The following is a 17878-nucleotide window of genomic DNA, read 5'->3' as shown; positions in this document are numbered from 1 at the left end:
ACAGTAGACAGCTCTGTTAGTTGACATGAAGATAGACTGGTATATTTCCACCACAGTAGACAGTTATGTTAGTTGACATGAAGATGGACTGGTATATTTCCACCACAGTAGACAGTTCTGTTAGTTGACATGAAGATAGACTGGTATATTTCCACCAAGGTAGACAGAGTTCTGTTAGTTGACATGAAGATAGACTGGTATATTTCCAACACAGTAGACAGAGTTCTGTTAGTTGACATGAAGATGGACTGGTATATTTCCTCCAAGATAGACAGAGTTGAGTTAGTTGACATGAAGATAGACTGGTATATTTCCACCACAGTAGACAGCTCTGTTAGTTGACATGAAGATAGACTGGTATATTTCCACCAGTCTACCACAGGAGACAATTATGTTAGTTGACATGAAGATAGACTGGTATATTTCCACCACAGTAGACAGTTCTGTTAATTGACATGAAGATGGACTGGTATATTTCCACCACAGTAGACAGTTCTGTTAGTTGACATGAAGATATACTGGTATATTTCCACCAAGGTAGACAGTTCTGTTAATTGACATGAAGATGGACTGGTATATTTCCACCACAGTAGACAGTTCTTTTAGTTGACATGAAGATAGACTGTTATATTTCCTCCAAGGTAGACAGATTTCTGTTAGTTGACATGAAGATAGACTGGTATATTTCCACCAAGGTAGACAGTTCTGTTAAATGACATGAAGATAGACTGGTATATTTCCACCACCGTAGACAGAGTTCTGTTAGTTGACATGAAGATAGACTGGTATATTTCCACCACATTAGATAGTTATGTTAGTTGACATGAAGATAGACTGGTATATTTCCACCACAGTAGACAGTTCTGTTAGTTGACATGAAGATAGACTGGTATATTTCCACCACAGTAGACAGAGTTCTATTAGTTGACATGAAGATAGACTGGTATATTTCCACCAAGGTAGGCAGAATTATGTTAGTTGACATGAAGATAGACTGGTATATTTCCACCAGAGTAGACAGTTCTGTTAGTTGACATGAAGATAGACTGGTATATTTCCACCACAGTAGACAGTTCTGTTAGTTGACATGAAGATGGACTGGTATATTTCCTCCAAGATAGACAGAGTTCTGTTAGTTGACATGAAAATAGACTGGTATATTTCCACCACAGTAGACAGTTTTGTTAGTTGACATGAAGATAGACTGGTATATTTCCACCACAGTAGACAGTTCTGTTAGTTTACATGAAGATAGACTGGTATATTTCCACCACACTAGATAGTTCTGTTAGTTGACATGAAGATAGACTGGTATATTTCCACCACAGGAGACAGTTCTGTTAGTTGACATGAAGATGGACTGGTATATTTCCTCCAAGATAGACAGAGTTCTGTTAGTTGACATGAAGATAGACTGGTATATTTCCACCACAGTAGACAGTTTTGTTAGTTGACATGAAGATAGACTGGTATATTTCCACCACAGTAGACAGAGTTCTGTTAGTTGACATGAAGATAGACTGGTATATTTCCAACACAGTAGACAGAGTTCTGTTAGTTGACATGAAGATGGACTGGTATATTTCCTCCAAGATAGACAGAGTTGAGTTAGTTGACATGAAGATAGACTGGTATATTTCCACCACAGTAGACAGCTCTGTTAGTTGACATGAAGATAGACTGGTATATTTCCACCACAGTAGACAGTTATGTTAGTTGACATGAAGATGGACTGGTATATTTCCACCACAGTAGACAGTTCTGTTAGTTGACATGAAGATAGACTGGTATATTTCCACCAAGGTAGACAGAGTTCTGTTAGTTGACATGAAGACAGACTGGTATATTTCCAACACAGTAGACAGAGTTCTGTTAGTTGACATGAAGATGGACTGGTATATTTCCTCCAAGATAGACAGAGTTGAGTTAGTTGACATGAAGATAGACTGGTATATTTCCACCACAGTAGACAGCTCTGTTAGTTGACATGAAGATAGACTGGTATATTTCCACCACAGTAGACAGTTATGTTAGTTGACATGAAGATGGACTGGTATATTTCCACCACAGTAGACAGTTCTGTTAGTTGACATGAAGATAGACTGGTATATATCCACCACAGTAGACAGTTCTGTTAGTTGAGATGAAGATAGACTGGTATATTTCCACCACAGTAGACAGCTCTGTTAGTTGACATGAAGATGGACTGGTATATTTCCTCCAAGGTAGACAGTTCTGTTAGTTGACATGAAGATAGACTGGTATATTTCCACCACAGTAGACAGAGTTATGTTAGTAGACATGAATATAGACTGGTATATTTCCACCACAGGAGACAGTTCTGTTAGTTGACATGAAGATAGACTGGTATATTTCCACCAGTCTACCACAGGAGACAATTATGTTAGTTGACATGAAGATAGACTGGTATATTTCCACCACAGTAGACAGTTCTGTTAATTGACATGAAGATGGACTGGTATATTTCCACCACAGTAGACAGTTCTTTTAGTTGACATGAAGATAGACTGTTATATTTCCTCCAAGGTAGACAGATTTCTGTTAGTTGACATGAAGATAGACTGGTATATTTCCACCAAGGTAGACAGAGTTATTTTAGTTGACATGAAGATAGACTGGTATATTTCCACCACAGGAGACAGTTTTGTTAGTTGACATGAAGATATACTGGTATATTTCCACCACAGTAGACAGAGTTCTGTTAGTTGACATGAAGATAGACTGGTATATTTCCACCACATTAGATAGTTATGTTAGTTGACATGAAGATAGACTGGTATATTTCCACCACAGTAGACAGTTCTGTTAGTTGACATGAAGATAGACTGGTATATTTCCACCACAGTAGACAGAGTTCTATTAGTTGACATGAAGATAGACTGGTATATTTCCACCAAGGTAGGCAGAGTTATGTTAGTTGACATGAAGATAGACTGGTATATTTCCACCACACTAGATAGTTCTGTTAGTTGACATGAATATAGACTGGTATATTTCCACCACAGTAGACAGTTCTGTTAGTTGACATGAAGATGGACTGGTATATTTCCTCCAAGATAGACAGAGTTCTGTTAGTTGACATGAAGATAGACTGGTATATTTCCACCACAGTAGACAGTTTTGTTAGTTGACATGAAGATAGACTGGTATATTTCCACCACAGTAGACAGTTATGTTAGTTGACATGAAGATGGACTGGTATATTTCCACCACAGTAGACAGTTCTGTTAGTTGACATGAAGATAGACTGGTATATTTCCACCAAGGTAGACAGAGTTCTGTTAGTTGACATGAAGATAGACTGGTATATTTCCAACACAGTAGACAGAGTTCTGTTAGTTGACATGAAGATGGACTGGTATATTTCCTCCAAGATAGACAGAGTTGAGTTAGTTGACATGAAGATAGACTGGTATATTTCCACCACAGTAGACAGCTCTGTTAGTTGACATGAAGATAGACTGGTATATTTCCACCACAGTAGACAGTTATGTTAGTTGACATGAAGATGGACTGGTATATTTCCACCACAGTAGACAGTTCTGTTAGTTGACATGAAGATAGACTGGTATATATCCACCACAGTAGACAGTTCTGTTAGTTGAGATGAAGATAGACTGGTATATTTCCACCACAGTAGACAGCTCTGTTAGTTGACATGAAGATGGACTGGTATATTTCCTCCAAGGTAGACAGTTCTGTTAGTTGACATGAAGATAGACTGGTATATTTCCACCACAGTAGACAGAGTTATGTTAGTAGACATGAATATAGACTGGTATATTTCCACCACAGGAGACAGTTCTGTTAGTTGACATGAAGATAGACTGGTATATTTCCACCAGTCTACCACAGGAGACAATTATGTTAGTTGACATGAAGATAGACTGGTATATTTCCACCACAGTAGACAGTTCTGTTAATTGACATGAAGATGGACTGGTATATTTCCACCACAGTAGACAGTTCTTTTAGTTGACATGAAGATAGACTGTTATATTTCCTCCAAGGTAGACAGATTTCTGTTAGTTGACATGAAGATAGACTGGTATATTTCCACCAAGGTAGACAGAGTTCTTTTAGTTGACATGAAGATAGACTGGTATATTTCCACCACAGGAGACAGTTTTGTTAGTTGACATGAAGATATACTGGTATATTTCCACCACAGTAGACAGTTCTGTTAGTTGACATGAAGATAGACTGGTATATTTCCACCACAGTAGACGGAGTTCTATTAGTTGACATGAAGATAGACTGGTATATTTCCACCAAGGTAGGCAGAGTTATGTTAGTTGACATGAAGATAGACTGGTATATTTCCACCAGAGTAGACAGTTCTGTTAGTTGACATGAAGATAGACTGGTATATTTCCACCACACTAGATAGTTCTGTTAGTTGACATGAATATAGACTGGTATATTTCCACCACAGTAGACAGTTCTGTTAGTTGACATGAAGATGGACTGGTATATTTCCTCCAAGATAGACAGAGTTCTGTTAGTTGACATGAAGATAGACTGGTATATTTCCACCACAGTAGACAGTTTTGTTAGTTGACATGAAGATAGACTGGTATATTTCCACCACAGTAGACAGTTCTGTTAGTTGACATGAAGATGGACTGGTATATTTCCACCACAGTAGACAGTTCTGTTAGTTGACATGAAGATAGACTGGTATATTTCCACCAGTCTACCACAGGAGACAATTATGTTAGTTGACATGAAGATAGACTGGTATATTTCCACCACAGTAGACAGTTCTGTTAATTGACATGAAGATGGACTGGTATATTTCCACCACAGTAGACAGTTCTGTTAGTTGACATGAAGATATACTGGTATATTTCCACCAAGGTAGACAGTTCTGTTAATTGACATGAAGGTGGACTGATATATTTCCACCACAGTAGACAGAGTTCTTTTAGTTGACATGAAGATAGACTGTTATATTTCCTCCAAGGTAGACAGATTTCTGTTAGTTGACATGAAGATATACTGGTATATTTCCACCAAGGTAGACAGAGTTATTTTAGTTGACATGAAGATAGACTGGTATATTTCCACCAAGGTAGACAGAGTTATTTTAGTTGACATGAAGATAGACTGGTATATTTCCACCAGTCTATCACAGGAGACAATTCTGTTAGTTGCCATGAAGATAGACTGGTATATTTCCACCACAGTAGACAGTTTTGTTAGTTGACATGAAGATAGACTGGTATATTTCCACCACAGTAGACAGTTCTGTTAGTTGACATGAAGATGGACTGGTATATTTCCTCCAAGGTAGACAGAGTTCTGTTAGTTGACATGAAGATAGACTGGTATATTTCCACCACAGTAGACAGCTCTGTTAGTTGACATGAAGATGGACTGGTATATTTCCACCACAGTAGACAGTTCTGTTAGTTGACATGAAGATAGACTGGTATATTTCCACCAAGGTAGACAGAGTTCTGTTAGTTGACATGGAGATAGACTGGTATATTTCCACCACAGTAGACAGTTCTGTTAGTTGACATGAAGATAGACTGGTATATATCCACCACAGTAGACAGTTCTGTTAGTTGAGATGAAGATAGACTGGTATATTTCCACCACAGTAGACAGCTCTGTTAGTTGACATGAAGATGGACTGGTATATTTCCTCCAAGGTAGACAGTTCTGTTAGTTGACATGAAGATAGACTGGTATATTTCCACCACAGTAGACAGAGTTATGTTAGTAGACATGAATATAGACTGGTATATTTCCACCACAGGAGACAGTTCTGTTAGTTGACATGAAGATAGACTGGTATATTTCCACCAGTCTACCACAGGAGACAATTATGTTAGTTGACATGAAGATAGACTGGTATATTTCCACCACAGTAGACAGTTCTGTTAATTGACATGAAGATGGACTGGTATATTTCCACCACAGTAGACAGTTCTTTTAGTTGACATGAAGATAGACTGTTATATTTCCTCCAAGGTAGACAGATTTCTGTTAGTTGACATGAAGATAGACTGGTATATTTCCACCAAGGTAGACAGAGTTCTTTTAGTTGACATGAAGATAGACTGGTATATTTCCACCACAGGAGACAGTTTTGTTAGTTGACATGAAGATATACTGGTATATTTCCACCACAGTAGACAGAGTTCTGTTAGTTGACATGAAGATAGACTGGTATATTTCCACCACATTAGATAGTTATGTTAGTTGACATGAAGATAGACTGGTATATTTCCACCACAGTAGACAGTTCTGTTAGTTGACATGAAGATAGACTGGTATATTTCCACCACAGTAGACAGAGTTCTATTAGTTGACATGAAGATAGACTGGTATATTTCCACCAAGGTAGGCAGAGTTATGTTAGTTGACATGAAGATAGACTGGTATATTTCCACCAGAGTAGACAGTTCTGTTAGTTGACATGAAGATAGACTGGTATATTTCCACCACACTAGATAGTTCTGTTAGTTGACATGAATATAGACTGGTATATTTCCACCACAGTAGACAGTTCTGTTAGTTGACATGAAGATATACTGGTATATTTCCACCACAGTAGACAGAGTTCTGTTAGTTGACATGAAGATAGACTGGTATATTTCCACCACATTAGATAGTTATGTTAGTTGACATGAAGATAGACTGGTATATTTCCACCACAGTAGACAGAGTTCTATTAGTTGACATGAAGATAGACTGGTATATTTCCACCAAGGTAGGCAGAGTTATGTTAGTTGACATGAAGATAGACTGGTATATTTCCACCAGAGTAGACAGTTCTGTTAGTTGACATGAAGATAGACTGGTATATTTCCACCACACTAGATAGTTCTGTTAGTTGACATGAATATAGACTGGTATATTTCCACCACAGTAGACAGTTCTGTTAGTTGACATGAAGATGGACTGGTATATTTCCTCCAAGATAGACAGTTCTGTTAGTTGACATGAAGATAGACTGGTATATTTCCACCACAGTAGACAGTTTTGTTAGTTGACATGAAGATAGACTGGTATATTTCCACCACAGTAGACAGTTATGTTAGTTGACATGAAGATGGACTGGTATATTTCCACCACAGTAGACAGTTCTGTTAGTTGACATGAAGATAGACTGGTATATTTCCACCAAGGTAGACAGAGTTCTGTTAGTTGACATGAAGATAGACTGGTATATTTCCAACACAGTAGACAGAGTTCTGTTAGTTGACATGAAGATGGACTGGTATATTTCCTCCAAGATAGACAGAGTTGAGTTAGTTGACATGAAGATAGACTGGTATATTTCCACCACAGTAGACAGCTCTGTTAGTTGACATGAAGATAGACTGGTATATTTCCACCACAGTAGACAGTTATGTTAGTTGACATGAAGATGGACTGGTATATTTCCACCACAGTAGACAGTTCTGTTAGTTGAGATGAAGATAGACTGGTATATTTCCACCACAGTAGACAGCTCTGTTAGTTGACATGAAGATGGACTGGTATATTTCCTCCAAGGTAGACAGTTCTGTTAGTTGACATGAAGATAGACTGGTATATTTCCACCACAGTAGACAGAGTTATGTTAGTAGACATGAATATAGACTGGTATATTTCCACCACAGGAGACAGTTCTGTTAGTTGACATGAAGATAGACTGGTATATTTCCACCAGTCTACCACAGGAGACAATTATGTTAGTTGACATGAAGATAGACTGGTATATTTCCACCACAGTAGACAGTTCTGTTAATTGACATGAAGATGGACTGGTATATTTCCACCACAGTAGACAGTTCTTTTAGTTGACATGAAGATAGACTGTTATATTTCCTCCAAGGTAGACAGATTTCTGTTAGTTGACATGAAGATAGACTGGTATATTTCCACCAAGGTAGACAGAGTTCTTTTAGTTGACATGAAGATAGACTGGTATATTTCCACCACAGGAGACAGTTTTGTTAGTTGACATGAAGATATACTGGTATATTTCCACCACAGTAGACAGTTCTGTTAGTTGACATGAAGATAGACTGGTATATTTCCACCACAGTAGACGGAGTTCTATTAGTTGACATGAAGATAGACTGGTATATTTCCACCAAGGTAGGCAGAGTTATGTTAGTTGACATGAAGATAGACTGGTATATTTCCACCAGAGTAGACAGTTCTGTTAGTTGACATGAAGATAGACTGGTATATTTCCACCACACTAGATAGTTCTGTTAGTTGACATGAATATAGACTGGTATATTTCCACCACAGTAGACAGTTCTGTTAGTTGACATGAAGATGGACTGGTATATTTCCTCCAAGATAGACAGAGTTCTGTTAGTTGACATGAAGATAGACTGGTATATTTCCACCACAGTAGACAGTTTTGTTAGTTGACATGAAGATAGACTGGTATATTTCCACCACAGTAGACAGTTCTGTTAGTTGACATGAAGATGGACTGGTATATTTCCACCACAGTAGACAGTTCTGTTAGTTGACATGAAGATAGACTGGTATATTTCCACCAGTCTACCACAGGAGACAATTATGTTAGTTGACATGAAGATAGACTGGTATATTTCCACCACAGTAGACAGTTCTGTTAATTGACATGAAGATGGACTGGTATATTTCCACCACAGTAGACAGTTCTGTTAGTTGACATGAAGATATACTGGTATATTTCCACCAAGGTAGACAGTTCTGTTAATTGACATGAAGGTGGACTGATATATTTCCACCACAGTAGACAGAGTTCTTTTAGTTGACATGAAGATAGACTGTTATATTTCCTCCAAGGTAGACAGATTTCTGTTAGTTGACATGAAGATATACTGATATATTTCCACCAAGGTAGACAGAGTTATTTTAGTTGACATGAAGATAGACTGGTATATTTCCACCAAGGTAGACAGAGTTATTTTAGTTGACATGAAGATAGACTGGTATATTTCCACCAGTCTATCACAGGAGACAATTCTGTTAGTTGCCATGAAGATAGACTGGTATATTTCCACCACAGTAGACAGTTTTGTTAGTTGACATGAAGATAGACTGGTATATTTCCACCACAGTAGACAGTTCTGTTAGTTGACATGAAGATGGACTGGTATATTTCCTCCAAGGTAGACAGAGTTCTGTTAGTTGACATGAAGATAGACTGGTATATTTCCACCACAGTAGACAGCTCTGTTAGTTGACATGAAGATGGACTGGTATATTTCCACCACAGTAGACAGTTCTGTTAGTTGACATGAAGATAGACTGGTATATTTCCACCAAGGTAGACAGAGTTCTGTTAGTTGACATGGAGATAGACTGGTATATTTCCACCACAGTAGACAGTTCTGTTAGTTGACATGAAGATAGACTGGTATATATCCACCACAGTAGACAGTTCTGTTAGTTGAGATGAAGATAGACTGGTATATTTCCACCACAGTAGACAGCTCTGTTAGTTGACATGAAGATGGACTGGTATATTTCCTCCAAGGTAGACAGTTCTGTTAGTTGACATGAAGATAGACTGGTATATTTCCACCACAGTAGACAGAGTTATGTTAGTAGACATGAATATAGACTGGTATATTTCCACCACAGGAGACAGTTCTGTTAGTTGACATGAAGATAGACTGGTATATTTCCACCAGTCTACCACAGGAGACAATTATGTTAGTTGACATGAAGATAGACTGGTATATTTCCACCACAGTAGACAGTTCTGTTAATTGACATGAAGATGGACTGGTATATTTCCACCACAGGAGACAGTTCTTTTAGTTGACATGAAGATAGACTGTTATATTTCCTCCAAGGTAGACAGATTTCTGTTAGTTGACATGAAGATAGACTGGTATATTTCCACCAAGGTAGACAGAGTTCTTTTAGTTGACATGAAGATAGACTGGTATATTTCCACCACAGGAGACAGTTTTGTTAGTTGACATGAAGATATACTGGTATATTTCCACCACAGTAGACAGAGTTCTGTTAGTTGACATGAAGATAGACTGGTATATTTCCACCACATTAGATAGTTATGTTAGTTGACATGAAGATAGACTGGTATATTTCCACCACAGTAGACAGTTCTGTTAGTTGACATGAAGATAGACTGGTATATTTCCACCACAGTAGACAGAGTTCTATTAGTTGACATGAAGATAGACTGGTATATTTCCACCAAGGTAGGCAGAGTTATGTTAGTTGACATGAAGATAGACTGGTATATTTCCACCAGAGTAGACAGTTCTGTTAGTTGACATGAAGATAGACTGGTATATTTCCACCACACTAGATAGTTCTGTTAGTTGACATGAATATAGACTGGTATATTTCCACCACAGTAGACAGTTCTGTTAGTTGACATGAAGATGGACTGGTATATTTCCTCCAAGATAGACAGAGTTCTGTTAGTTGACATGAAGATAGACTGGTATATTTCCACCACAGTAGACAGTTTTGTTAGTTGACATGAAGATAGACTGGTATATTTCCACCACAGTAGACAGTTCTGTTAGTTGACATGAAGATGGACTGGTATATTTCCACCACAGTAGACAGTTCTGTTAGTTGACATGAAGATAGACTGGTATATTTCCACCAGTCTACCACAGGAGACAATTATGTTAGTTGACATGAAGATAGACTGGTATATTTCCACCACAGTAGACAGTTCTGTTAATTGACATGAAGATGGACTGGTATATTTCCACCACAGTAGACAGTTCTGTTAGTTGACATGAAGATATACTGGTATATTTCCACCAAGGTAGACAGTTCTGTTAATTGACATGAAGGTGGACTGATATATTTCCACCACAGTAGACAGAGTTCTTTTAGTTGACATGAAGATAGACTGTTATATTTCCTCCAAGATAGACAGAGTTCTGTTAGTTGACATGAAGATAGACTGGTATATTTCCACCACAGTAGACAGTTTTGTTAGTTGACATGAAGATAGACTGGTATATTTCCACCACAGTAGACAGTTCTGTTAGTTGACATGAAGATGGACTGGTATATTTCCACCACAGTAGACAGTTTTGTTAGTTGACATGAAGATAGACTGGTATATTTCCACCACAGTAGACAGTTCTGTTAGTTGACATGAAGATAGACTGGTATATTTCCACCAGTCTACCACAGGAGACAATTATGTTAGTTGACATGAAGATAGACTGGTATATTTCCACCACAGTAGACAGTTCTGTTAATTGACATGAAGATGGACTGGTATATTTCCACCACAGTAGACAGTTCTTTTAGTTGACATGAAGATAGACTGTTATATTTCCTCCAAGGTAGACAGATTTCTGTTAGTTGACATGAAGATATACTGGTATATTTCCACCAAGGTAGACAGAGTTATTTTAGTTGACATGAAGATAGACTGGTATATTTCCACCAAGGTAGACAGAGTTATTTTAGTTGACATGAAGATAGACTGGTATATTTCCACCAGTCTATCACAGGAGACAATTCTGTTAGTTGCCATGAAGATAGACTGGTATATTTCCACCACAGTAGACAGTTTTGTTAGTTGACATGAAGATATACTGGTATATTTCCACCACAGTAGACAGAGTTCTGTTAGTTGACATGAAGATAGACTGGTATATTTCCACCACATTAGATAGTTATGTTAGTTGACATGAAGATAGACTGGTATATTTCCACCACAGTAGACAGTTCTGTTAGTTGACATGAAGATAGACTGGTATATTTCCACCACAGTAGACAGTTATGTTAGTTGACATGAAGATGGACTGGTATATTTCCTCCAAGGTAGACAGAGTTCTGTTAGTTGACATGAAGATAGACTGGTATATTTCCACCACAGTAGACAGCTCTGTTAGTTGACATGAAGATGGACTGGTATATTTCCACCACAGTAGACAGTTCTGTTAGTTGACATGAAGATAGACTGGTATATTTCCACCAAGGTAGACAGAGTTCTGTTAGTTGACATGGAGATAGACTGGTATATTTCCACCATAGTAGACAGTTCTGTTAGTTGACATGAAGATAGACTGGTATTTTTCCACCAGTCTATCACAGGAGACAATTCTGTTAGTTGCCATGAAGATAGACTGGTATATTTCCACCACAGTAGACATAGTTCTGTGAAGATAGACTGGTATATTTCCACCACAGTAGACAGAGTTCTGTTAGTTGACATGAAGATAGACTGGTATATTTCCACCACAGTAGACAGAGTTCTGTTAGTTGACATGAAGATAGACTGGTATATTTCCTCCAAGGGAGACAGTTCTGTTAGTTGACATGAAGATAGACTGGTATATTTCCTCCAAGGGAGACTGTTCTGTTAGTGGACATGAAGATAGACTGGTATATTTCCTGTCAAATGATTCCCAGTTATGCTTGGCTATCCCCTTACTCTTGCAATTAACATTTTTGGCCACTACAGTTAAACAGAAGTACACTTGATTTAGCCCAATATATTCCCAATGACCATCTCTTCAAAGTAAGTTACTACATATAGTTTAGTTACTAACATTATCTATGAAATGGGCTTTTAAATGATACATGATTCAATGTAGTGGGCTTTGAAATGATGGAGTACGGTGGCACTTGGCTTCCAAGTGCCCAAAACAATCCTGCTTTTTTATTTATTTAAATTAGATAATTATCACGTTAATACAATAGAATTATCACGTAAATATGTGATACCCAAATCATTAAGTTATTATGTGAAAACGTCACGTTATAGTAAGCATATTAAGAAACACTGCCCTAGTTTAACACAATGGAAGGTCCCTGGTTGGATTTAGCTTGGAATAGAAGTCAGAAGTTAACCATTTGTCTGATTTTGTTGTTCACACAGGAGAGACACGTGACTATCTTGGATCCTCTGGGGAGCCTCAACAACATCATGATGCTGAAGAGGCAGAGAAGAATCTCTCCAGATCAGAACATCTCAAGAAACCCGAGCGGAGACCCACAGGGAAGAAATCTCACTGCTCTGACAGTGGGAAGAATTGCAAATCTTCAACAGAACTTAAAATACGCCAAAGAAGCCACACAGGAGAAAAGCCATACCACTGCTCTCAGTGTGGAATGAGTTTCTCTAAATCACAATCATTGAAATCACACCTGAGAATTCACACAGGAAAGAAATCTTATGGCTCTGATCAATTTGGGAAGAGATTTACTAAGCCAAGCAACATGAAATCACACCAGCAGACACACACTGGAGAGAAGCCTTACCACTGCTCAGATTGTGGGAAAAGCTTTTCAACATCACAGTATTTGAAGCTGCACCAGCGAGTACACACAGGAAAGAAGCCTTACAGCTGTGATCTATGTGGGAAGAGATTCATTCGGTCAGCCCACCTGACTGTACACAAGCGAATACACACTGGGAAAAAACCATACCACTGCCCCGACTGTGGGATTAGTTTTACTCATTCAAGTAGTCTGAAAACACACCTGCTGACACACACAGGTCAGAAGCCTTACCACTGCTCTGACTGTGAGAAGAGCTTTTCAACATCACATCATTTAAAGCTGCACCAGAGAACCCACACTGGAGAGAAGCCTTACCACTGCTCAGACTGTGGGAAAAGCTTTACCACCTCAAGTGGACTGAATATACACCAGAGAACACACACAGGAGAGAAGCCTTATAGCTGTGATCAATGTGGGAAGAGATTCACTCAGTCATCAAACATGACTGTCCACAAGAAAATACACACTGGAGAGAAGCCTTACCACTGCTCTGACTGTGGGAAAAGCTTTACCACCAGAAGTGACCTGATTATACACCAGAGAACACACACAGGAGAGAAGCCTCACCACTGCTCCGACTGTGGTAAGAGTTTTACTCAGCCAAGTCACCTGATTGGACACCAGAGAACACACACAGGAGAGAAGCCTCACCACTGCTCCGACTGTGGGAAGAGTTTTGCTAGATTAGACAAACTGATATCACACCAGAGAACCCACACTGGGGAGAAGCCGTATGGTTGTGATCGGTGTGAGAAGAGATTTGCTTTCTCAAGTAGCCTGACTTATCATAAGCGAAGCCACACTGGAGAGAAACCGTACCACTGCTCAGACTGTGGTAAAAGCTTTACCACCTCAAGTGGACTGAATATACACCAGAGAACACACACAGGAGAGAAGCCTCACCACTGCTCTGACTGTGGGATGAGTTTTGCTACCTCACACAATCTGGCAGTACACCAAAGAACCCACACTGGATAGAAACTTTGTAGCTGTGATCAATGGGACAAGAGATACTCTCATTCAAGTTCTCTGATTAAACCTAAAAAAGGAGATCCACTGAGTGTGCAATGATCTCCAATACCAGACCTGAGTAGTAGAACACAGAGTGTGGAATGATCTCCATCACCAGACCTGAGTTTTCCCTCCAAAGAGGGAGAGACTAGAAGATGTGACATGTTTGCAACACTGATATTTTGAATCTAACAGTGTCAATTCCATCTCTTGGTTTAAGCCACTGTACCAGTTGTGTTTGAACGTGTTGACTGGCTAAAGAGACGTTCCAGAATGCCTGCCAACTGGCGCTATGGCAACATGTTGCTAAATGAGGCGTGGCCAAGCCTGGTCTGCAGCAGTCAGGTTTACGCTGTTGGCTTTTCAGAGGTAAGCTGTACCCAGAGCAATGGCGGACGCTATATGTTGGTAGGATGCCCAGAATTATTATCCATAATGAAGGAGCAAAATGGCGATTTGAACGTTTAGTCCGGTTTTATTGTACAATATTTTTCCCTAAAAGTAAATTGAATGTCTTCCTTATTTCATCAAAAGTAGATCCATAAACTCAACACTTCCATCACTTTGCATGGGGTCGTTGGCAAAGTAGTTTTTTACCAGGAGACTGTAGCGCCCCACAAAATGAACATGAATATGCTGTAGCCTTTTCAGGATTGTGTGTATTAGATCAACTTTGTTTCAATGACTGTGAATTTGCATTAATCAAATCATTGTTCCCTATATGTAGGCTTCATATATGTATTATCACTATTATACTCTATTGTAATGTTATAAAATGTTATTCTTGAAATAAAAGAAAAACAGTAATTGAAAGTGATTTAACTTTTTTGGGTCTGAAATTAAAATAAACATTACCCACTCCAGTCAGCAGATGGCGATGTGGATCTTTCATTTGGTGCTGCCAGTGTGACGTATAATGTAGTGGACGGGACGCTTCTTCAACAACAACATGGCTGCTACTGATTCTATGGATTTAACCACCTCGGTAGCTTGCTAGACTAAATAAAACACAAATATTGAAGCTCTTTACACCGTTTTTCGGTTTATATTAGTCACTGTTTGTTTTATTAACACACTTCTGTTGTCTAGCTATTTATCCCATTTAATTTCATATTTACTTTGTTGTTATTGGTCAGCTAGCTGGATTGATACATTTTCCTAGCAATAGGCTAGTCGCTAATGCTAACTAGCTAGCTAACATCCCCGACCATGAGGTCACTAAGCTACTCTCCTCCTGCTAAAGAAGAGGAGGTCTGCTGGACGGAGAAAGAAGCTCTAGTGAAAGTGGAGGAGGAAGAGGAGTATGTTACAATACAAAAACAAGCAGAGGGTGAAGCTGTTACCGTGAAAGAAGAAGAGAAAGACTTTACAGTGAAAGAAGAGGAAGACGCGTTCAGACTGAAAGAGGGGGAGGATGTTACAGTGAAAGAAGAGGAAGGAGATGTTACAGTGAAAGAAGCGGAAGACGCGTTCAGAGTGAAAGAGGAGGAGGATGTTACAGTGAAAGAAGAGGAAGACGCGTTCAGAGTGAAAGAGGGGGAGGATGTTACAGTGAAAGAAGAGGAAGACGCGTTCAGAGTGAAAGAGGAGGAGAATGTTACAGTGAAAGAAGCGGAAGACGCGTTCAGAGTGAAAGAGGAGAAGGATGTTACAGTGAAAGAAGAGGAAGACGCGTTCAGAGTGAAAGAGGAGGAGGATGTTACAGTGAAAGAAGACGAAGACGCGTTCAGAGTGAAAGAGGAGGAGGATGTTACAGTGAAAGAAGAGGATGATGAGGATGCAGTTTTTAGAGTCAAGGAGGAGGAGAAAACTGTCACATTGAAAGAGGAGGAAGAACAAGAAGAGGAGGAGAGAGATCTGATTAACACCAGTAAGTACTAAGTGATTCCTCATGAAACCAGGACAAAAAAAAAGACCATGATTTGCACGAAATCCTACCCATTGAATGGTATTTTTGAGCAGTGGCGATTTTAGCATGTCAATCTTGGTGGGCAAACTTTTAAAATGTTTTTTAGATGCATACCAGCAAAAACCACTACACAACACTAAACAATACATTAATTGCAGGGGCCTAAAGTACTTCAGTATAAATACTTTAAAGTACTACTTAAGTAGTTTTGGGGGGTATTTGTAATTTACTTTACTATTTATATTTTTGACTACATTTACTTCACTAGATTCCTAAAGAAAATAATGTACTTTTTACTCCCTACATTTTCTTTGATACCCAAAAGTACTCGTTACATTTAGAATGCTTAGCAGGACAGGAAAATGGTCAAATTCATGCACTTATCAAGAGAACACGTGGTCATCCCTACTGCCTCTGATCTGGCGGACTCACTAAACACAAATACATCGTTTGTAAATAATGTCTGAGTGTTGGAGTGTGCCCCTGGCTATCTGTACATTTTAAAAACAAGAAAATGGTGCCTTCTGCTTTGCTTAATATAAGGAATTTTTAATTTGAAAATATTTATACTTTTACTTTTGATACTTAAATATATTTTGAACCAAATACTTTGACTTTCACTCAAGTAGTATTTTACTCAGTAACTTTCCATTTTACTTGAGTAACTTTCTATTAAGGTATCTATACTTTTACTCAAGTATGACAATTGGGTACTTTTTCCACCACTGATTAATTGCACTATAACGGTGACAAACGGTGGTGACAAACTGTTAGGGCCTCCATAAAGCTGTCCCAAACTGTTAGGGCCTCCATAAAGCTGTCCCAAACTGTTAGGGCCTCCATAAAGCTGTCCCAAACTGTTAGGGCCTCCATAAAGCTGTCCCAAACTGTTAGGGCCTCCATAAAGCTGTCCCAACAGCAGAGTCCCAACACCTTACCACCGCTACACCTGGCTATCAGCGGAGCCTTGTCTGGCAGCGAAACACTTCATTCAGCCTCATTTACTGCCTTTAAAAAGAAACATAGCCGATATGGCTGACTTGCTTAAACAAATGTGGTTTCTACTGACAATTGAGACAATGTACAAACTGGCATAAAGGGGACGACGAGCGGATAAGAGGCAATCCGTAATTTCGATTAAGACATTAATGAGCGAGCTAGGACGGACGTAGTCAATATAACTATTTGTTCAGCACTTTTGAAATGTACAGCGACAGAATTCAGAACATGGGCCGTTCTTACAGTGTTCTCCCTGTACACCAAGTCAGAACAATATTCAATGACAATTCTCTAAAACAGGCTATAGGCTAAATGTGCACAACCAAGTCAGAACAGTAGGCTAAGTTATGAGGGGGAAATAGACCAAATAATTAAGGTGAGGCACTCATTGTTGAATCTTGTAATATTGATTATTGATCTTATTTCCAGTGGTTTTCTCTCTGTTGTAAAGCTGATAATGAAATAATAACCATAATAATATTGGTGACCTAAAGTTCTCTGGAACACTGCCTAAGGTTTCAGCAACTGGAATAACTTATTGTAAGACTAAAATCATAGACATTACTACTATGTGAAAAATGAAGACAACATATGACTATTGTTGCTCACTTGACTGTCTTATTAATTGTAGAAGACAATTGTCAAAGTTTGTGAAAGCATTTAAACATTCACTACGTTGACTGTCTGACTTTGTCG

General features: G+C 38.7%; 1 protein-coding gene across 1 annotated transcript in view; it reads left to right on the top strand.

The window, feature by feature from the left end:
* LOC311120609 (uncharacterized protein) overlaps positions 1–15140 on the top strand; it is a 53751-nt gene extending 38611 nt beyond the window's left edge. The window contains exon 4 of the mRNA XM_084195195.1: positions 12860–15140. Coding sequence (XP_084051321.1) covers positions 12860–14241 — 1382 coding nt within the window. The 3' untranslated portion in view covers positions 14242–15140. The remainder of the gene's footprint in view (positions 1–12859) is intronic.
* The last annotated feature ends 2738 nt before the right edge of the window (positions 15141–17878 follow it).

The sequence above is a fragment of the Coregonus lavaretus genome (genome assembly GCF_964263955.1).
Source record: "Coregonus lavaretus genome assembly, contig: HAP1_SCAFFOLD_47, whole genome shotgun sequence".
Lineage (NCBI taxonomy): Eukaryota > Metazoa > Chordata > Actinopteri > Salmoniformes > Salmonidae > Coregonus > Coregonus lavaretus.
Note: the sequence above shows the minus strand (reverse complement) of the source record. Positions and strands in the feature narration are given on the sequence as shown.